Source organism: Chiloscyllium plagiosum, chromosome 25 (assembly GCF_004010195.1).
Source record: "Chiloscyllium plagiosum isolate BGI_BamShark_2017 chromosome 25, ASM401019v2, whole genome shotgun sequence".
NCBI classification, from domain to species: Eukaryota; Metazoa; Chordata; class Chondrichthyes; order Orectolobiformes; family Hemiscylliidae; genus Chiloscyllium; species Chiloscyllium plagiosum.
Window position 1 is genome coordinate 24629122 of NC_057734.1, and position 23897 is coordinate 24653018.

A 23897-nucleotide genomic window follows, 5' to 3' on the forward strand; every position below is an offset into this window, starting at 1 on the left:
ACACTAGCTCACTATCCTCCATACTATCCTCCATATGCCTATCCAATGCCCATAAAGAGGGAGAGTCCACCACTGCTACTGGCAGGGCATTCCATGAACTCACGACTCGCTGAGTAAAGAATCTACCCCTAACATCTGTCCTATACCTACCACCCCTTAATTTAAAGCTATGCCCCCTCGTAATAGCTGACTCCATGCGTGGAAAAAGGTTCTCATGGTCAACCCTATCTAAACCCCTAATCATCTTGTACACCTCTATCAAGTCACCCCTAAACCTTCTTTTCTCCAATGAAAACAGCCCCAAGTGCCTCAGCCTTCGTTCCTTTTAGGTGTATATCTAAATTTCTCTGAACATATTTAAAAAACTTAAGTTTTTTTTTTAGAAATGAAATATGCTTTGCTTTACACTGAAAATGAATAAATATACACTTCTTACTTTATTCTGTCTGCCAGCTTATTTGTCATTCATGTATCTTCTTGCAACCTCTTCTGTCCTCATAGCTTGCATTACCACCTAGTCTTGTATCATCAGCAAATTTAAATATTGTACTGGGTCCCTTTGTCTAAGTCATCAAAGTAGTTTGTAAATAGCTGAGGTCCCAGCACTTACTTTTATGGCATTTCACTAGTTTGCCAATTTAAAAATGTCCCCGGATCCCTATTCTCTGCTACATTCCAAAATGTCTTTTAGAAGTCCGGCTTTAAAGCATCTTCCTAAATACCTATTTCAACTCTTTTACACTTCAAACCTATTAATTGTTTGCTTGGGGTGTTCAGCTTCCTGGATAGCAGTATTTGAAATTTCTTTTGTTCTTGTCAGTGTAGATCATAATTGTCAACATGCCTGTTTTAGGTTGCATCTTAGTTGAACCCATCTCCTCACCGAGCTCCTGTGTTGATGGATTTCCAGCAAATGTTTGGGCAGTGACCAGGAGCAGGAATCCTGAATCTCTTCACCATTCTTTCCTGCTTAGTAATCCCTCTATCACACAACAGTTTGCACAATTCAGAAGTATACTGGGGTTCCTCCAAGAATGTGCATTTTTGCACCCTTCTCTTTTTCTCATCCACATGCGGCTTTGGTGATATGATATTATGATCACATCTGATGATACTACTTGGTAATTCAAATCCGAGAATGAAATGATCTATCAAGCCAGATTTATTTTACATGGTTAAAGGCTGGGGATAGTTAGGGTTCGTCATTGAGATTAATTCACAAGAGGTTGTAGTTTCTTTAGCAACATAATGGAAATTAATTAAGCATTTTTAAAAACACAAGCTACCTAAAATAGAAAAGATAATTTGAATGATCTTAACAGCAAAATAAAGTTCAGCCTCTTTTCCAATAGTATTTCTTAGAGATTCAAGTTCAAAGAAATTACACTCCTGTCTCAATTGTTCATGGGGTGGATATAACTGACATCTGACAGTTTCTTTGGATTGTGGAGGCAATGAATCCATTCAAAGTCTGCAAATATGGAGTTTTTATGCATCTGAGAGTCTAAACCGGGAACGTTCCTCATCAACCCCCCGGCCATCCTAGGAAAAAGACTTTCGGGTATTCACCCTATCCATGCCACTCGTGATTTTATAAACCTCTATAAGATCACTTCTCAGCCTCTGACGCTCCAAAGAAAAAAAACCCCAGCCCATTCAGCCTCTCCCTATAACTGAAACCCTCCAGTCTTGGCAACATCCTTTAAATCTTTTCTGCATACTGTCAAGTTTAACAGCATCCTTCCTATAAAAGGGCAATTGGAATTGTATGTGGTATTCTAAAAGTAGCCTCACCAGTCATATACAGCTGTAACATGATATGCCAACTCATCTACTTAATGTTCTGACCGATGAAGGCGAGCATGGCTAAGGTCACCTTCACCACCCTATCTACCTGCACCTGCATCCCTAGGTCTCTTGTTTGGCAACATTCCCTATGGCTCTAGCATTAACTGTATAAGTTCTGTCCTGGTTTGCCTATTAAATGTTAAATTTTTACCCAACTTGTTATAAGTCTAACAGTATAAACACCTTTTCATAAATTGCAGCCAATTGCTTTCTGACAAAATGCTGCATTCAGAACTCTTGTACCTATCCAAACTCGCTCTTTTGTATTCACCCATCGCCCCTTTGCTCACTGACTTGCATTGGCTCCTGTACCAGCTGTGTTTTTTTTTTAAGATTTTCATTCTTGTTTTCAAATTCTTTCATAGTCTCTTTTTTTCCCTTATTTCCATAACCTCATCAAGTCCTGCAATCCTCTGAGATCTCTGTTCTTCTCTAACCTCTTTCATTGCTTCACCATTTGCAGTTGTGCAGTTAATTATCTAGGTCCTAAACTCTGGAATGCCCTCCCTAAATCATTGTACCCCTTTCTGTATTTGAAATTAGTACTTAAAATCTGCCTGTTTGACTAAACATTTAATCATTTATCCTAATTATTTTGTATGTGCCTTGCTGTCAGATTTTGTTTTGAAAATCTTTGTTTGGTAAAGATGCTCTATGCATAAGTAGTTAGAGTGATGAGGCCAGTAGTAATGCCCCTACAATTTTCCCGTAAGGTAAATCATTATACGGCAGGAATCCAACCTGGTATCTTGTTGATCTAATTGGCTGAGCTCCTCATTGCTTTAACCAACTCACTGGCCGCTCAAGCTCCTGTCTAATACGAGTGCAACGAGAGATTCACCAAAGATACTTGGAAGGCCTTCATGTTATTCATAATCACAAAAGTAAAACTGTTAAGGCAAATAAAGAGATGAACCAAATTATTTTCTTGATCAAATTAGACCTTAATTACTGTTTTGAGAACTAAGTTTGATTAATTGAGCTAATAGCTTTGGGGTACAGTACTAAGTTTATTTTGGGGATACTCTCTGAAAATTTAATGTCACTGTTCTCAAACCATAAATCTATTTGATTCACACATTTTGAAGATGTGATTCATATTGCTGACATGCAGGATTCTGAGAATTCTTAACTATCCCAATATTTGGTAGACTACATATGGCCTATTTTTATGGAATATTATAAATACCATTGATTTGAAAAACAATAAATCTTTCTTGTTGGCTTCCAATATGATAAACCCTGACTACAGCAGTGAGAAGTGCTTCTTTGTAAATGTTTGGGTGCACTGCAGTGATTTCTTTCCTCATTGCTAAGTTTTTTTTTGAGGAACTCCCAGACTGTTCTGCAGCACAGCTTTTAAACTTGTTTTAATTGTAGGTAAACCTGAATTTATCCACATTCCTAGTTATATGGTCATAGACTGCCTGTTCAAATGGAATTGAGTTAAACTGTACACAGCCCATCCTAGTAGGAGTGACGGTCTTGTTTCCTTGAAGCACATTAAAGAACTGTTTGTTTTTTAGAGCGATTTGACTGCATTCTTTGTTGTTTTCTGTTTTTATTCACAACCCAGTTATCAGATTTATTGAATTTTATGCTTTGAGTACAGTACCATAACTATTATATCTCCATATTTATTCATTAAAGCAATGTTATGTTGGTTATAGTTTTGTCATTTTAAAGGGAGGTTTCATAAATATATCTGGATAGATGCACACTTGTTTAGAGTTCTGTTATTTAGTATTAGAAGAAAACTACTTCATTATTTTTATTCCCTGCCCTATCAGGGATGGGAACATGGCAGATTTAATTAGTTTTCTCTAAGTTCATTTCTTCCACAGCTAATTGCAGCAGTTTCATAGTTAGTCAGCCTGAGATCTGGTAACCCTAACCTGATGCTTGTAATCTGTGTAATTTAATGATTAATTATCCCTTAAAGTAGTAATAAAGCTAATCATTTATGTAGAACTGTTTCATTCAGATCAATGCTTTCAAAGTGTTGTGAAATATTTTAGCTGTTGGACAGGCCAGCAAAATATTTATCATCATCAATTATATGACATGCAGATCATTTTGACAGAATTGCTGTTTATTCATAGATATTGCGAGCAAGATTCAAAGGCCCAGTTCTCATGTTTAGATTATGTGTCTTTATAAGCTTTGTTTGACCTATCCTAATGGATCTGTTTTGTTTACTTTGTAGGGATGTCAACAGAGAGCCAGAAAAGTTTCAGAAGTTGGTAGCTTTTTTTCAAACATTTCACTTTGACTTATTTGTACCTCAGTTCAATAGCTTGTTTCACATTTCATCTTTATCCTTCACCACTTCAAAGAGCAATGTAACTTAGTATGGTTTGTTTTATTAATTTCTTCATTGTATATTCGCGCACACATTTCTCTGTATGTGAAGGAACCATTGACTAGTATAGGCTACATCAGGTTAGCTTCACAAGAAGTAGTAATTTCTCTTTAAACTATTTTTCACGATTACCATCCTGGAGTTGGTTGGATACCAAGATATTAAGGGGAAGCTGCTGCTATAGTCTATAAACTAGGTATCATATTTTAATACGAATTTATTGCACACTTGCCTGGGCTTTCCACTTCAATGCCCAGTCACAGTTTTTCATGTTAATTGATGGAAAGTTGCAAACTGGTAAAACTGGTCATAATTACAGTTTTTCTAAATATATAGCTGCCAAGTTGTCTGGATAGGAATATGTGCAGAAATGTCTTTTATTTTAAAAAAAATGCTGTACAGAATGTGTAAAATATTTGTCAATTCTGTAACTTGTATCGAGTGCAGCAACATTGTCCTCTACTATTCCTGAATTGTTGAGAAAATATTCAAAGAAGCAATCAATGAAGAAAAATACCTTGTCTATGGCACTGTACAGTCAGAGCTTTAATGCAGTGATTTCTTCTGAGTCTGAGTAGCAAGTAACTACGTAATTCAGGAACAGTCTTAAGTAACAATTTCTTATGTTCATTTTAGTGTCTGCCATCAGAGATTGAAGTGAAGTATAAAATGGCTGAATGCTATACAATGCTACGTCAAGAAAGGGATGCTGTTGCAATACTGGACACCATATCCACCAGGCAGCGCACTCCAAAGGTAACCTTTTTTTTGTTAATCTGGTAAAATATTGATAGGTAGGAATTATTCAAGCACCTAACAATCTTTTATAATTATCACTTGTTTTAATTTTTTTTATATCTAGCACAGTTTTTAAATTGTGAAGTTTTGTTTAGGTAATACACTATGTTCAAACATTTCAAACAGCTGTAAATCGTTCATTCTGAATTGCGGTTTCTATGTGATTAACTAAAGATGGTTTTGGATTTTCAGTGTTCTTATTTTTGTTTCTTTGTTTGAAACCAGTCTTAATGATAAAGCAGATTGATTTGATGTCTTGATTAGACTTTAGCATGAATTCATTAATCCTGGGTGTGACAATTGACCATAAACTGAACTGGATTAGCCATATAACTATTGTGGTTGCAAGAATAGGCTAGCAATCCTGCAATGAATAACTCGCCTCTTGACTCCTCAAAGTATGTCCACCGTCAACCATCCACAATGCACAACATATGATTGTGATGGAATATTTCCCATTTTCCTGTATAAGGGCAGCTCCAATAACACTCTAACTTGAAACCATCAAGGACAAAGCAGCCTGTTGCTTGATTGACATTGCAACCATAAACATTCATTTCCTTGACTACCTACACTCAGTAGCATCAATGTATATACGTTTACAAGATGCACTGTAGAAATTCGCTAATACCCCTTCTAAACACACAACCACTACCATCTGGAAGGGCAAGGGAAACAAATACTTGGAAGACCACCACCTGCAAGTTCCCTTCCAAGCCACTCGCCATCCTGAAATAAATGAATATCACTGGGTCAAAATCCTGGAATTCCCCCTAAAGGGGTTGTGGGTGTATCTATACCAATTGCAGCAGTTCAAGAAGGCAGCTTGCCACCAATACCTCAAGGCAACTAGGGACTGGCAATTAATTCTGGCCCAGCCAGCGAAATCTGCATTCCTTAAATGAATAAAAATGGTACTGAGCCACTTACTTTATATCAAATTCTTGTAACATTTGTACACTTTTCTCTCATTTAAAGAGTTTTCACTTTTCCACAGAGTTTTTTTTTCCAGATGCTTTCTCCCTTTTTCTGATTTCCATCAGGGGCACACTAAATGTGTTGAGAGTACTGTACAAGAAAACACTTTGCCAACAGTTTCTGGTATATTTTTAAGTGTACTCCTAATAGCTCACAAGAAACTTTGACAACTGTGCTGCCAGTTTTCCTCTTTTTCTTGCGAAGCTTCATGATTCCACTTCAGTCTGCCTGCACAGCCATTGACAACTCAGCAGAGTGGTGGACCACAGGAGTGAACTCAAATTTCACCAGTCTGTAGCAACGTGCTTCTGTTTAGTTTGCTTGTCTTCAGCTAGAAAAATTATACAACTGTAAATTTTTACATTTTTTGTGTCATTGACTTTTTTTTCCCTGTGATCTAGATTAATATGATGTTAGCAAACCTATATAAGAAAGCAGGACAGGAGCGATCAGCTGTCACCAGCTATAAGGAAGTATTACGACAGTGTCCTCTGGCTCTGGATGCAATATTAGGTAGGTTTTTTTAATTAAAATCTCCATACATCTTTTACTGCTGCAAATGATAAGCTAGAAAAAATTAGAGGTGAGGAACAAGTGGGAGAAATGTAGCTTGGGAAGGAAGCTGAAATGAAATGATGTATGGAATAATGCAGATAGAGATTAGGTTCACATGAGCTGCATGGACTCATAGTATGGCAATCCATCTTCTTCGACTTGAAAGTTTATAGTTGGCTCTTTTAAGAATTTAATGCTAATTATTTTGCTGCAAATAAATTTGGATGATCTTTTCTTCTGATTAATATTAAATGTTCGTTGGCAGTTGCATCTGCTCTGAACATGCTCCTATAAGAGTATTTTGGACACTGTAAATGTTATGACATCAGTTTATGATCTTTGTATTGTTTACAGCTGTGCCAAATCATGTTTCTGTTTTCAGGGATGTACTCTGTCTTGAAGAATGCCATCAAGTCTTAGTTTAGAGGTGATTAACTAGAAGGCATGACCTTAATAGATCTGATTTTTTTTTCCCAGTTTTTTTATTTGTTTATGGAATGTGAGGATCACTGATAAGGCTGCATTTGTTGCCTATCCCCCATTACACTTGAAGGCTTAGTCAGTGACCTTATTGAATACTATAGACCATCTGGTGTATGCACACCCTCTGCTGTTAGGTAGGAAGTACCAGGATTTTTGATCCCGATGATTATGAAGGAATGGCATTATAATTCCAAGTCAGGATGTGGTTTCTTGAAGAGGACCATTTAGGTGGTAGTTTTCTGAAATATGTACTTTTGTGATTGTAACAAGATCAGTCAGGTGGGCGTAATAAAATGTTAGCTCCCTAACTGGGGCTGTTAATCTGGTCTAGTCAAGGAGCCCTTGCTGACAGGAGTGATCTGTCTTTTTTAAAAAAAGAACCAGAGTGATGGGTTCTGTTCACTCTGACAGTTGACTCTGAGGGAGCTGCGTCAGTGTCAAGAACTTTCTATGTGAAAACAAAGGGTGACTTGATGACAGGATGCCAATCTCTGTGGAGTTATTTCATCTATTACCCTTGCTTTCTGTGCTGGCAAAGGTTAGGGAAGTCTTGTTGAAGGAAGTCTGTTGAATTGTTACAATACACCTTAATATATTCTACACTTTACAATGTGCATGAGTGGTGGATGGAATAGATGATTGAGATGATGGGGCATCAATAAAACAAGGTTGTTTTGTCCTGCATGGTGTTGAGTTGCACTCATTTAGGTAGTGGAGAGTATTCAATACAGACTTTACCTTGAAGATGGCAGGCAGGAATTATGGAGTTGGGAGATGAGTTACTCATCAATGATTTTCCAATCTCTTACCTGCTCTTGCAACAAGAGTACTTGCATGGCTGGTCCAGTTTGTGGTCAATGATAACATCCAGAGTATTGTTAATATGAGCTTCATTGATGATAATACCACTGGATGTCCATGGACGATGGTTAGCTTCTCTCTTTGTAGCACAAATCTTACTTGCCTCTTATTGGCCTGAGCTTAAATATTGTGTAGATCTTGCTGTGCACAGAGATAGACTACTTAGAATTGGAGGGGTTACAAATGGTACTAAATGTTGCAGTTCCATTTCTGACTTCATGTTGAAGAGAATGTCCTTGATGAAGCAGATGAAGATACTCAGGATATTACCCTGAGTGAATATCTTGGGACCGAGATGGTTGGCTTCCTTCGTGTTAGTGTGGAGAGTTTATACTCCGATTCCCATTTAGTGCAGTTTTACTAGGGTTACTTGATGTCATACTGTCAATTACTGTGTTAGTGTTAAGGGCAATCACTCTGACCTCACCTCCAGAATTCAGGTCTTTTGGCAAGTTTTGGACCAAGGCTGTAATGAAATCTGGAGTTAAAAGATCCTGGATGAAGCCAAACTGAACATTGGTTGTTGAGCAAGTTTTTATGAACAACTCCCTTCCATCACGTTGGTAATGATTATGACTAAGCCTATGGGTAGGTGGGTTTGGGGAATTGAGAGGATGCAAAGATCATGGCTGAATTGAATTTATTTGCCCTTTTCAGTGATGAGGCCCTCTTTTGCCCATAGATAAATGACAGTTTTGCTGTTATACTGAAAATGGCACAATTAACAGTGGAACATAAGGTCTTAGCATCTGCAATAATTTGCTCCTCCTCCTTAGCATTACAGTTGGATGTTATTAGCCTTCAGGGTCCTTATTGCATCTACACTGTTAAGTAGTTTCTTAATGTGGTGTAAAACAAACTAGTTATTGGGAACAAAATCATCTTTAAGTAGAATGGTATAAGAAAATCCTCTAACAAGCATGCAAAAAGATGACTGAAAATGACTCCTGTGTTCAAATACAAGTATATTCTATCCAAGTACTTTCAAGTCACAGGTTAGCTATCCATGTCTTGCCTGTTTGTTTTCCAGGTCTCCTGTCTCTTTCAGTGAAGGGTGCCGAAGTAGCATCTCTGACTATGAATGTGATTCAGAGTATTCCAAATCTGGACTGGCTCTCTGTTTGGATCAAGGCATATGCTTTTGTTCACACTGGTGACAACACCAGAGCAATTAATACTATCTGGTAAGAAAATGTTGTATACTGTGTGGGAAAGGGGAATGACAGTATTTGTTTTTCTACTAAATAGTTACTTTTTTGGTCAGTGTTTTCTTTAAGTAGAAACATACTCAAGACATTATAGTTTTGTTAAATTATTTTAAACATCCAGTACCTACTTTAAAGATAAAAAGTATTGTCTAAATTTGTTCTGCACATTTTCAGGAAGCCAGATATAAACTTGTACACTGAAAACCTAACAATCTGGTTATGTGCAAAAGCTAATTGGCACCCTCCCCATCCTGAATATGGGTTTGGATGTGATTATACACTTAGATTCTCCAATAAAAATCTATGCATCTCCTTGGCCGAAATTGTTTTGATCCTATTTAAAGTTCATTGGTCCTTCAATTTTTACTTGTAATTTCAAACACAGTAACTAAAATTAGATCCTAAAAGGGATGTAAAATAAAAGGGTTATTTTAAGGGTATGTGGCTGATTTTTGTCAGTGGCTGTGCGTAAAGTAAGCTGTGTGGTTTAGGAGTTCTTATGGTGCCGTGCAAGTGTTTCTAAGTCTGAGCCTGAGTTCAGGAACCCCCCCCACCGCCGTCGAGGTGTATCATAACTTGTCTGAACAGGTTGATTAAAAATACCTGTTCCGCAGGCACATGATTATGGAAAAATGTCATCCAAATTTATTCATTTGTCAAACCCACCTGAGCAAAATATAATTGTTATTCTGCTATTAAACTGAATTGAATTTTAGTATTTTTAACTGTACTGAATGTTTTTGAGCAACATTAACAGATTATGGAATGAAAATTCAATTTCAAGCTTTCTTCATTTAAAAATTAATGTTTTACACCTGATTTATAGCCCACTAAGATGTTAATACTCACTAACTGTTGTGAATATTTGATTGTAGAAGAAAGACCCAAAGAGCAATATTAATATGGTAACCTTCCGATCACTGCACTACTATTAATAATCAGTACACTGTTACAATTATTTTATGTTTTCAGCTCCCTGGAGAAGAAGTCGTTATTGAGGGATAATGTTGATTTAATGGGAAGCCTAGCAGATTTGTATTTTAGAGTGGGTGACAACAAAAATGCTATATTAAAGTTTGAGCAGGCTCAGATGCTGGATCCGTACATAATCAAAGGTAAGTAATACACAAATGATTGCCAAAGCATTTGCAATTTCTAGATGTTTGAGGTACTTATCTGTTTATTCAATTGCGGTTCCAGTGTTAAAGTGGAGGGCAGAAGATTTTGTAAATTTATTCTTCCATGGGATGACAGTGTTGTAGGGGCAAAGTTGCCCATCCCTAATTGCCCTTAAATTGAGTGGCTTGCTGAACTGAAGCAGGCCATTTCAGAAGACAGCACCCCTCCAACCGTAACAAAGACAGAATGCCCCTGGTGCTCACCTTCCACCCTACAAACCTCCACATAAACCCCAAATCATCCTCTGATATTTCCGCCACCTCCAAAAAGATCCCACCACCAGGGATGTATTTCCCTCCCCACCCCTTTCCGTCTTTCGCAAAGACCGTTCCCTCCATGACTACCTGGTCAGGTCCATGCCCCCCTACGAACCCACCCTCCCATCCTGGCACTTTCCCCTGCCACCGCAGGAACTGTAAAACCTGTGCCCACACCTCCTCCCTCACCTCTACCCAAGGCCCTAAAGGAGCCTTCCACATCCATCAAAGTTTTACCTGCACATCCACCAATATCATTTATTGTATCCGTTGCTCCCGATGCGGTCTCCTCTACATTGGGGAGACTGGGCGCCTCCTAGCAGAGCGCTTTAGGAAACATCTCCGGGACACGCACTGTCCCCTTGACCTGTCCGGACTTGTCCGACCTGCCTAGCTCCTTTTCTACCTATCCACTCCACCCTCTCCTCCCTGACCTATCACCTTCATCTCCTCCCCCACTCACCTATTGTACTCTGTGCTACTTTCTCTCCACCCCCACCCTCCTCTAGCTTATCTCTCCACGCTTCAGGCTCTCTGCCTTTATTCCTGATGAAGGGCTTTTGCCCGAAACGTCGATTTTGCTGCTCGTTGGATGCTGCCTGAATTGCTGTGCTCTTCCAGCACCACTGATCCAGAATCTGGTTTCCAGCATCTGCAGTCATTGTTTTTACCTCATTTCAGAAGACAGTTCAACTGCATTACAATGATCTGGACTCTGATGTGGACCAAACCAGATTAAAATGGCAGATTACGTTCCCTAAATAACATTCATCAACCAAATAGGATTTTACCACAAGCAATGATCAGTTTCATGGTCATCATTACTGAATGTCGCTTCCACTTTCAGATTATTAATTAAATTTAAATTCCACTGGCTGTTGTGTTATGAATTGAACCCAAGACACCAGAGAATTACTTTGCGCCTTTAGATGATTATTCCAGTTTTAACTATGATGAAAACTAAATTGACTTATTCATTTGAGAACTTTTCTTAAGTATTATCAATATTGAAACAGAAATAAAAATATTGGATGTGTACAAATTTCAGACCAGCATTTGTTAATCTAGAATTGTGGACCAAATCTGTGATTATAGTAAGCTGTCTGACATTATGTTTTCAAACTTGCTTTCACTTTAGGAATGGATGTATATGGGTATCTTTTGGCGGGTGAAGGCCGACTAGAGGATGTTGAAAATTTAGGTGGCCGTTTATTTAACATTTCTGATCAGCATGCCGAACCATGGGTTGTCTCTGGGTAGGTTATTAAATTTTTCATTGTAGGAAGAAACAAAAGTACTTTTTTTTTTAGTAATATCATGATTAATATTATTGTGAGTCCTATCCCAGTAATTGTAACTGCAAGGTTAATGCCATTATTGATGCACCAATTTCCACATTCTGTAAATATAGGTTTCTTGATAGGTGATAGTTAACTAACTGATATCTTTATTTTCCAACTCTTCCTAGGTGTAGTCTCTGCTGATCTTGGACCAAGTAACTAGGAAATGTACAAGAGCTGTGCAAGATGATATTTATTTTGCTTCCACATTTCCCCGCCACCTCCCTCCCCCAATAAGATATTAACATATATGTGATTTAATTTCTGACTTCCCCCTTTTCTCAATCCCAGCTGCTTGATTCAGATGAGAAATTTGGAATTGTGGTACACACCAAGAGTATCCTAAATATGTAGTTTATACAGAAATAAGTTTATTCGTAACATTTATTAGAGCAAAGAAGTTATCAGCTAGAGAGGCCTTTCCTTATTTGCAGGAATAAGCTTGTTAGTCTTTGTTCAGTGGTAGCATTCTTGCCTCAAAAGGCTTGTGTATAATCTAGGTTGAAACTTGAGTACACTACTGTGGGAAGACTACCTTGTCAGAGAAACTGCCTTTTGGGTAAGGCATTAAACTTAGGTTCCATCTGACTACTTCGGTTTGAATATAATATATTATATGGCACTATTCAAAAACAAAATCCTAGGTGTCCTTGCCAGAGTTTATCCTTATTTAAACACATGTAAAAGCAGATATCTTGTGATGTGCAAATTGGCTGTCATCTTTCCTACATTAGAATATTGATAATCTCTAAAGTATATCATTGGTTATAAAGGGTTTTGGGACATTCCAAGATCGTGAAATACAAGTTTGCTCTTTTTAACTTGGCAAAGCCATTATCAAATTTACTAAATTTATTTTTTTTAAACTATGTGCAACCGTTTGTGAAAGGGGAAGATGACCTGTTGATGGCTGATATTCATAGCAAGAGAGATGCTTCATTTGATGACCACGAAAAAGTGGTGCCCATAAAATGGTTCTGTATGGCTGCACAGTAAAACATTTGACAATTAGAATGTTTTATTCATGCTATTGTGTCAAGATTCTTTATCATGACTTGTTATTAAAGTAGAAAGTCCTATACTGTTCATAGCTGCCCTGTAAAATTACATTTTCTTTTATTGCATGGGATTTGAGCATCGCTGACAAGGCTATCATTTGTTGCTCATCCATAATGTTTCTGAGAAAATGGTGCTGAACTGCTACAGGCTATGTAGTGTAGATACACCTGTATTATTGGGAAGGAAGTTCCAGGATTTTACCCATGTGACTGTGAAAGAACAATGATGTAATCTAAGTCAGGATGGTGTGTGACTTGGAGGGGAACTTTGCAGGCAGTGTTTCCATGCACTAGGTATCCTTACCCTTCTAATGGGTTGACCTCACAAGTTTGGAAGTTGCCATCAAAGGCACATTAGGGTTTTGCTGCAGTGCATACTACAGAGTGCTACAGTTATGTGATAGTAGTGGAGGGAGGCATTATTTAAGTTGGTGGATGGAGTCCTGAGCTGGAAACTGCTTCTTGAATGTTAGTCAAGTTGTACTGATCCAGACAAGTGGGATTATTCATTCACATTCCTGACTTGTACCTTGTTGATGGTGGACAGGCTTTTGGGAGCCAGGAAATGAGTTAGTCACCATAGTTTCCAACTGCTGACTTGCTTTGTAGACCCACTATTTACATGCTTTAAGGGTAAGCCACCTCCCACTGCTGATGTTTATGTGGAAGATTTAGCAATGTTATTGCAGTTGAGTATTAAAGCGAGATTGTTATATTCTGTCTCCCCACTTCTGAGGATGGTCACTGCCTGGCACTTGTGTAGCATAAATGTTATTTGTGGCTTGTCAGTTCAAATAATGATATCCACTGTCTTATCAAATACTGAATTCTCTGCTGCAGTGATATTTGTGAGGGAAAGAAATTTTAAGTTATATACAGCACCATTGATACAAGTTTTACAGTGCTATAAAGTAGCAAGATATAATGAATGAGAACACTCTATAGATATTTGTGCTTTGATCACTATTCATGCCATACAATTCTCTGTTTTTATTTTATTCAAAATTGACTATGGATCAGAAATTGGGTCACCCCATTTAGGAACCCTAGTTGAAATCCAACATTTTTGAGGTCTAGTATTCATTAGAATAGAATTTAATAAGTGGTGTGACAAAGTATTTTAATTATAATACTCAGTGCTATAATTATAAGCACACAGGTTAGTTTAATTAATAATATTTGTAAACCTTTTATTTTCTAGGTTGCAGATTTAAAATGTTTTGAACAAGAAGTCAAAGAAACTTTTGTAAAATTAAATAAAATCTGACCTATTTTGCCAATAAAGCAATTATGGCTTGACTGGATACAAATGACAAAAATAGCATTGATTTCACAACAAAGCCTTGCATTTATGTAGCATCTTTAACACAGACAAATGCCCAAAAATGAAGCAAATGAAATTATAGAAGGAGAAGTCACTGTACCTTGGTGGATGGTGTGGCTTTTAAGAAGGTTCTTACGGCAAAGAGCAAGGTGGAATTGCTGAGTAGATTTATAGTAGATGGGAGGTCAGAAATTCAGAATTGAATAGAACTTAGCCTCTGACTGTGCTGATTCAACGTGAGATAGTGGCCATGGAAGGGGATAGAACCATCTTCGGGCAGCAGGCCATGGCATCAAACCTCCTAGTGTTTACTTGGAGGAGATTGCAGTTCTTCCAAGACTGGGATTCGGACAAATAATTTGGCAACAGAGTCTGTGGAGGGCTTAAAAATAGTGATGGTAAAAGTCCAAATGGATTTTATTAATATGCGTGTAGATGCTAATTCTGCGTATGCACATATTGCGTTCAAGGATAGTATGGTAATGAGAAAGAGAGAGGACTAAACATAGATGATAGAGAGACAAAATGTAACATTGCAAGTTCTGAAAATTTGCAAAGCAATAAACATGTTCATAAAAAATACTTGTAAATGTACTCAAAGGATTAATTCTGATTACTTTATTTTGGCACCAATCTTCTCAAAGTTCAGTGTAAGTATGTGGATTAGGTGAGGACCTCAAGCATTCTTAAACTTGAAAATTTCATAGCACACTCCACCCAGCTCAGACACAAAACTTTAAGCAAATGCGACTGCAGTGAACCAACATTCAGATACAATTATTTTGTGAAGTTGATGTGACTTAACTAAACTAATAACTTCTAATCCTCAGGAAATATCATACACCCTGGCAGTGGACTTTGTGCAGTAAAGCTTTTTTTAAAAATAAGAATTCACTAATGGTGTTCACAGTATGCTATATTAGGAAACATTTGTAATTTATTTTGTTGCCTTGCTGTCTACAGGTATCAGTGTTTGTACAGCAAACGATATTCACGTGCTTTGTATCTTGGAGCAAAAGCAATTCAATTGAATAGTAACAGTGTACAAGCCTTATTATTAAAGGGTGCTGCCTTGCGAGCCCTGGGCAGAATCCAGGAGGCTATCATACACTTCAGAGAAGCAATGCGTCTTGCCCCATGCAGAATGGATTGTTATGATGGTAAATTTCTTATTTATCAACATTCTTATGCAGCATAATGACTTTCCTAAGTTCTGTATACAAAGGATTTAGTTATTTTGTATGAATTCCATGCATAAATAGTGGCAGGCCAGAATAGCTTTGAATTCTGTTATCTTTATCTGTTGCTTGATGTATTTGTTTTTTGCGCATTTAACTAAGTACTTCATTGCTTCGTGATCTGCAAAGAATTCCCAGCTAGAAATGTGGAGCTCTGTACTAACATGAATAAAATGATAACTGGGCCAATACTGTATTTATCGAATTGCTTTATTTATTGCATTTAATATATATTTGAAAATTCTTTAGAAAGGATCTGTGTTTATTCCTTAATTTGGAGTTCCCAGTTTAAATTTGCCCCACAAATTCCTGTTAACATTTGTATGCGACCATCTGTTTATAATTAATTTTAATGAATTTGTAGGTGAAATTTTGAAAAATTTGGTCTAAATCTATAAGCAATTTCAGGCCTTGGCCTTTAGGTGGCAACAGAGCAAAATAGTCAGGGCATTAACTTATTCATGGGGGAGGAAATGTTTTTCTCCCGTTTTGTTTATAAACTGGATCTAAACTTTTACTCTGTAGAGTGTCTGCATTTTATTTAAATATTATTACTCTTTCGCATTAGTTGTTTCTCTTGATCCTCTCCTATATCACTTAATTATTTTTAATAGAATACTTTACCTCCCATTCTGTCTTGTTCTGCATTATAACAGCTCCTGATTTAAACTTTAAACTCCTCCCTACATGCATTTCTATTGTTGAAGTCTACCAGTTTTTGCTTCCATTGCTCCCATTTTCACAAGGTGGTACATTATCTTTGCATTTGGAGCAATCCTAAATCTAATTTCACAGTTGGTTCTGCTATCACGCGTGTTTCTTCAATGCGAATTAGCTTTAACACGGTTGAAGAATTTGGACCATTATTTGTAGAATGCGAACATTCCTTTTCTGTATTGGTGATAACGTGATTCCAATCCCACTAATATAAATGGCACTGCTATTGAGTGACTTACTTACAATGCGAGATTGCATGAAAATGAAACTATCATGTTATCAGAACCTACTGTAATTTTGGCTACTCCCTTCTAAGCTAGTGATTTATGCTCTGTTCCCCGTCAGCACTACACATCAATGCAGTGGGCTTCATTACACTAATATCAGCAGACTCTTTGGGCTTGGCTCTGTTCATTTTCTGTTTATACATTGTAACAGATTTGTACAAATGTTTAAAATTATTTCTTTTGAATTATTATCTCTGATTCTTAAAAAAAACCACATTTGTTTATTCGCAATATTTGATGGCTGTGATTTTTCCATGTGCTTTTCTCCTGACATCAGTATTGGAGTTTACCTTCTCAAACCCTTCCACAACTTTAATAACCTGGGAGATTTACCCTCTGACAATCTCTGGTCTGGAGACAACAGCCCAAATTTATTTTTAGATGTCTTGTCTCCCCAGGGAGCCTTTATTGTTGTTTAAATACATCACTTGTTATATCTTGTGGTCTATTGTGGTAGTTTTACAAAGCTAAACAATTTATTTAACACTTTTCATAGTTGTTTGACATTTCAACTTGTAACAATTTCTTTCCTAAGTCTCAGTTGCACTGCCTTCCTTTTGTTTTGTTACAGGTCTAGTTGAATGTTATTTAGCTTCAAACAGCATACGTGAAGCAATGGTGATGGCAAATAATGTCTTTAAAACACTGGGTCCAAATGCCCAGACCTTAACACTTTTTGCCACTGTATGCTTGGAAGACCCAATGACACAAGAGAAGGCAAGGACATTGCTGGATAAAGCACTAGCACAGAAATCTGATTACCTGAAAGCAGTTGTCAAAAAAGCAGAACTTTTGAGTAAGTTGTTTTCATCTGTTATTTGTATTAGAAAAGTTATTCATGTGGTAATGTTAAGTAAACAATGATGCATAGTAGAATTTTAATTTTCTGGACATTTTCCTGACTTTTTGAAGAGTTAGTTTAATTTCAGCTATTGTGATAGAAATTAGACAAGGGTGTAAATATGTTTTACAATATTTTGTGCTTCAGCTATGGGCATCAATTTGTACCATCAATTATGCAATAAATACTCCTAAGAAAAAATTGAATTTGAAAAGGTCATTAGCAAGGTCACAGTCAGGATGCAGAATATATGTCTTGGCACCCTTTATTGGAAAGCTATTAGAAGATATTATGGAAATGGTACCACAAACATTAAACAGAAAGAAATTCAGAATGAGATTGATAGTTATTAACAAAGGTTTGGAAAGTTGAGATTTTTATCATCATGAAGTTAATGGAGAGCACAGCATTAGTAACCAGCAAGCATAAGTTGAGAATGATAGAAAGAAAGAAGCTACATTTGTGGAGTAACTTTCACAGCCTTTTATGTACTATAGTACGGTTTACAACTAGTACATTAACTTTGAAATGCAGTAGTTTGCCTTGTAGGCAAAAGATGCAGCCAGTGTTCACATCATGTTAACACCTCATTAACTATAGCATCTCCAATAATGTTGCAATTACTCAGTGGTGGGCCAATGTTTTGGCATAAGTCTTGTGTTCACTTCTGACTCAACGGTAGGCATGCTCCCACTAAATCAATGTTGATCATATGATCAGAATCAAAAGAAATCCTTTCAAATAGAGATTTCCAAGATTATGAAACCACTTGATAAGGCAGGTGTAAAGATAATGGCCTGATTTTTGAAGTTGGTTTTGAAGTGACGGCAATTGCTGCTAACTTTCACAAAGATGTAGTGTTCATTATATGGTGTTCAAACTGCTTTCTGAGATGAATTCCATTCTGGTCCCAGCCACAGGGAATCTTTGGCATCGATCAGTAGAAGTGTCATTTAATAGGCTAATGAACCATTTGGGATTATAGAATTCTCTAACTGCAAGCATATTAGTTTTTCAGAGCCAGAGAGGTTGATCAGACTAATTATTTGCTATACTATTAAAAACCTAGCTAGATTTCATTCAACAAGGTTTAGCTTTCTAAGGATCTAATACATTAATTCGAAAAAAAAGTAGTAGTTTACATTAAATCAACTATTTATAAATGATTTTTCTAAAACATCACACCCCAGGGAGGATCAGTGGATCATTGATAGCAACCTCTGAATTTTTATCTTAATTGCACACGTGCAGATGCCAAGAGTGGTTTGTTTTTGTTGAATAGCAGTGACAAGCTTTTGACTGTTTCAGTGTCATTTCAACTGCAAAACCTGACCCCAAGTTTCCACTTGCACGTAAGACCAGAACTAGGAGCCTTAAACATAAGATAATCACTAATAAATAATCCAGTTAGGAATTCAAGAGTGACATACTTTACTTTGTCCATCCTTTTGTTGCCCTTGAGGTGCTGGTGGTGAGCTGCCTTCTTGAATTGCTGCAGTTGATTTGGTGTAGGTGTACCCACAACCCCATTGGAGAGGGAGTTCCAGGATTTTGACCCAGCAACACTGAAGGAATGATGATATGTTTCCAAGTCATGATGGTATGTGACTAGGTGACAGACTTCCCATGTATTTGCTGCCCTGACCGTTCTAGATAGTGGTTGTGTGTTCAGAAGGCTCAGCATAAAGAGTCTTTGTGAATTTTTGCAGTGTAATTTGTAAATAATATGCATTGCTGCTGTTGAGCATAGATGGTAGAGGAAATGAATGGTTGAGGTGCCAATCAACCAGGCTGGACAGTGTCAAGTTTCTTGTATGTTGAGAGTTGCATTTACCCAGGCAAATAAAGTGTATTCCATCATACTCCTGATTTGTACCTTGTGGATGGTGTACATGCTTTGAGGAATCAGGAGGTGAGTTACTTGTAGAATTTCTGGCTTCTCACCTGCTCTTGCAGCCACAGTGTTTATATGACTAATCCAGATCAGTTTCAGATCAATGGTAAATCCCAGGATACATGAGTCCATGTCAAAATCTAGTTGCAATGTCAAATCATCCTGGTTTATCATCTTTTAAGACTGGTTTTCAAAATGTGAAACACGAATAAGAACAGAAGATGGAAAACCATCTTTAGTTGCTCACATAACCATAGAAACTCCAAATTTGAATGAACAATTTATAAGTGCTAAAGAAACCTTTATGTTGGCCTGTGCTACTTTATACCACATTTTAAAACAATTGTCATTGTTTAGAGCATACTTCACATTTCATAATCAGTTATCTGACTGGGATATAAAGACACACAAATTATTCAATAAACAAGACAAATAAGCATTTACCAGCATCAGATTTGGTTTTGCTTTCCTTCTCTGCTCAAACTTATCTGAAATGTACTAATCTGCTTGAATGATTTAATTAGCTGATTCTGGTAATATTAATCATTATCCTGATTTAGTACTGTACTTGTTTTATATACCAAATTGCGCTAATTCAAAAGTTAAATGGGATTTTCAGTGCTGTTGTTTTCAAGAAAAAAAAGAAAAAAAATTGAAGTGCTAATTCATGGTAAGAGAACATTGAATTCGTAACATGGTTATTCTAAATTTCAGACTATCTATGGAGGAACCTCTATTATTGGAAGGCAATGGGCGGGCAGTTTTTCATTCGGATAATTGATTTGACCTTAAAGGAAGCCATACTGCACATAATTGCTTTAAAAAGCATGTTTACAGAGTTTTTTTTATTTCATTCAATCACTAAAATTTGTACAAACACTGGATATTGCTTAAAAATTCATATTTTACAAATCAACTCACTTTTTGTGTAAATAAAATTGAGGTGGAGGTCAGTTATTATTTTTCGAAGAAAATATCCAGCCGCTGTTGCTTGAGATGGTGCTGTCTCTTTTTTTTTTGCAAACAATAACATTTGATGAAAATGCATCAATTTAACGGCATCGACTTTGTCTTGTGCTTCATACCACTCCATGAAAAGTTGCAAACTGTCGATAGCTTTCATTAACGGAGGTGGTGTTGGTATCTGATTTTCCTTACCATCCACGGTATCTGTACTTTCCTGCTGTTCTTCCATGACTATGTTGATTATCTGATCATTGCTGAGTGTCTCTGTTCCGATGTCGTTGCTACAGTTTACCCAAGCATTGATCTCAGCTTCTACAGACTCTCCTAATCCCATCTGTCTGCAGTCCTCGGTGATGTCAATGGTTGCCTTTTGACGTGGATGGGTGTCCTCTTCACTGTCACAGCTACCAACACGCAAGCCATTGTGCCAACACTCCGCTACTGTCTGTGGCTTGATATGGTCCCAAGATTCAGCAACATGAACAAAGAGTCCTGGACCGTAAATGCCTCCTTAATTTCCTGTTCTCCTATATCTGCATTGTCTTCACCGAGGATGGCACGCAACATGTTACAGCAATAATATTTTTTCATTATTGTGATGATTCCCTAATCGAGTGACTGTAACCTTGAAGTAGTGTTTGGTGATAAATACTTGATAGCTCCGTCTGGTGATTCTAATTGGCTGCCTTTCATAGTGCATGCCCCCACGTTGTCAACAAACAGAAGGGCATGTTGCTCGAATCCAGCGCTTGCTAAATGTAATCTGACGGCAGGTACAAATTATTCCTGAAACCAGGATGAAAAAAGTGGATATGTCATCTATGCCTTGTTTTGTGCTTCACGGGAAATGAGTTCTTGTCACAGTTCTTCAAACAACGGGGATTAGCATAACATCTGATGCAGACAAGCGGTAATTTGAGTGCTGGTGACATTGATGCAAGGGAAAATCGTAATGCGATCCTTCTGCAATTCAAGTCCCGACACCTGCTTTTCTGCGGTGGGTGCGAGTGTTTTGTCCAGCTGTGCACGCCAAAACAATCCACTTTCATCAGCATTGTACAATTACTCAGGTTCATACTTTCCTTCATGAATGTTGGATTGTAATTTCTGTCTGTGACCTTCCACTGTGCTGTCATCCATGGACGTCTGCTCTTCAAGAACGCTGAGTTGTCTAATGCCATGCCAATGTTTGAAACACTGTGTAACCAGCCCAATGATACACTGTGATCGGCCTCACTGGCATGGAGTTGTTCGTGGAAACTGGCAGCTTTTTCTAGTATCATCGGGCCAGGAATCCCCTTTCGATGCTGCTATGAAAACCATACAAAATTCAGCTTGGTTGAGTGGCTCATCTTTTGCTGGCTTCATGGATTTTCTTTTTAATGCATTTGAAGTGTCACTTTGGTTGATAAATTTCTTAATCACCGGTCTTGCTTTCCTGATGTCGGACACTTGCTATTCCAACGTTGTACTCTTGAGCAATCTTTGATGCCTTGTCACCACAATCCAGATGCAGTAAAATCTTGCTTTTCTGTTCAATTGTCATTACTGTCTGCTTTCCCTTCACAGACATAGTAAGTACATACAACAAACTCGATCACTTTACAAGATAATTAGGGGTTTAGATAGGGTTGACTGAGAACCTTTTTCCACGTATGGAGTCAGCTATTACGAGGGGGCATAGCTTTAAATTAAGGGGTGGTAGGTATAGGACAGATGTTAGGGGTAGGTTCTTTACTCAGCGAGTCGTGAGTTCATGGAATGCCCTGCCAGTAGCAGTGGTGGACTCTCCCTCTTTATGGGCATTTAAGCGGGCATTGGATAGGCATATGGAGGATAGTGGGCTAGTGTAGGATAGGTGGGCTTGGATCGGCGCAACATCAAGGGCCAAAGGGCCTGTACTGCACTGTATTCTTCTATATCTATTAACAGATACGTACTCTGAACAAAGTCATAGAGTGAATGAAGACACCTCTGAATTTTGTCATGCATTTAAATCCTTCAGCATGTCAGTCATTTTTGTGTTAATATTATTTTAACACTGCTACAATTGACCAACTGCGATTGTTGCACCAGTGTCATTAACACCTCTTTGATGCAACCTTTACACCTCTTCAGTGCAAGTAATCTTTAGTTAAACAAAAGATGTGATCATCGCACCATTGTCGGTAACACCTCTTTGCCGTAACGGTTTTACGGGACCTTCAGGTCTTATTCAGATCATTCGATTTTCAGATAATTGATTTTTTGGATAATCGGGTTTCCTCTGTATATGGGACAGGCTGGAAATGGCAGAATTGAAAATACATCATTACACATGGGATAAGGAAACTGGAGCAAACGAGCCACTACACCACCTAGTGTCAGTCTGAAAATTGATAACCTGAACAGTGTGTGCAACTTGAGGGATGAAATGGAGTCAGAGTGTGGTGCTGGAAAAGCGCAGCCAGTCAGACAGCATCCGAGGAGTAGGAGAATCACCTTTTCGGGTATAAGCCCTTCATGAGGAATGAGGTTTGTGGGCCAAGGGCACTGAGAGGTACCACACTGTTTGACTCTGATCTCCAACAGTCTTCACTTTCTCCTGGGTGAAATGAAGATCCAATATAAAATGATTTTATATTCTGCAAAGTGTGAATGTTTGAAGACTGCAGTCATGATTTCTAAAATCTTATTTATTCGTGATAGATCGAGAACAGAAGTATGAAGAAGGTATAGCTCTTCTGAGAAATGCATTGGCAAATCAGAGTGTGTGTGTTTTGCATCGGATGCTTGGAGATTTTCTCGTAGCTGTAAATGATTACCAGGAAGCAATGGACCAGTACAGCATAGCGTTAAGGTATGCAAAAGCATTATATGTTTATTATTGTCTGCAAATATTTTTTCCTTTTTAATGGTATTAATATTTAATACTGTTTAGAAACCTCCTGTCAAGGTGAGCATAAATGAACTGACTCAATTGTTCTCTGTATAAGAATTGCAATCAAATGAATTTAAATCTGTTTTAATTGATGTTTGTACTCATCTGTGATTTGATTGACAACTCAATCATAGGAACGTAGTAAGAGGAGTAAGCCATTCAGCCTGTTGCACCATTGAATGAGATCATGGTTGATCATTGAGAAGTAATATGCTACAGTCAGGGCTAGATCTGAGAGGAATGTAGCTGTTGTAAGTGTATTGTCAAGTCAAGTTTGACAATTTAGAGTAATAGAACTGTACAGCAGGGAAACAGACCCTTCGGTCCAACTCATCCATTCGGACAAGATATCCTAAATTAGTCTAGTCCCATTTGGCCCATATTTCTTTAAATCCTTCCTATTCATGTACCTATCCTTTTGCCTTTTAAATGTTGTAATTTGAACCTGTCTGCACCACTCTGGCAGCTCATTCCATGCACTCATCACCCTCTCGGTGGAAAAAGTTGCCCCTTAGGTCCATCTTAAATCCCTCCCACCCACCTACCCTTAAACCTATGGCCTCTAGTTTTGGACTCTTCTACTCTGGTGAAAAGATCTTGTCTACTCACCCTATCCATGCCCCTCATGACTTTTAAAAAGGTCACCCTCAACTGCTGATGCTCCAGGGAAAACAGCCCCAGCCTCTTCAGCCTCTCTGTATAGTTCAACTCTTTAACCCTAGCAACATCCTTTTAAATCTTTTCTGAACTCTTTCAAATTTCACAACACCCTTCCTATAGGAG

General features: G+C 37.7%; 1 protein-coding gene across 5 annotated transcripts in view; it reads left to right on the forward strand.

Moving 5' to 3' along the window:
• anapc7 (anaphase promoting complex subunit 7) overlaps positions 1-23897 on the forward strand; it is a 50194-nt gene that overhangs the window by 16631 nt on the left and 9666 nt on the right. For 2 of the 5 annotated variants that reach the window (XR_006315383.1, XM_043715695.1), the window contains exons 3-11: positions 4055-4087; positions 4847-4966; positions 6388-6499; positions 8916-9069; positions 10066-10208; positions 11668-11785; positions 15215-15411; positions 17065-17289; positions 22883-23033. Coding sequence is in view for 4 of the 5 variants with exons in the window: in XM_043715695.1 (XP_043571630.1) it covers positions 4055-4087; positions 4847-4966; positions 6388-6499; positions 8916-9069; positions 10066-10208; positions 11668-11785; positions 15215-15411; positions 17065-17289; positions 22883-23033 (1253 nt within the window). In the remaining variant the exon portion in view is untranslated. The other 3 variants (XM_043715697.1, XM_043715698.1, XM_043715696.1) reach the window with 3 other exon arrangements.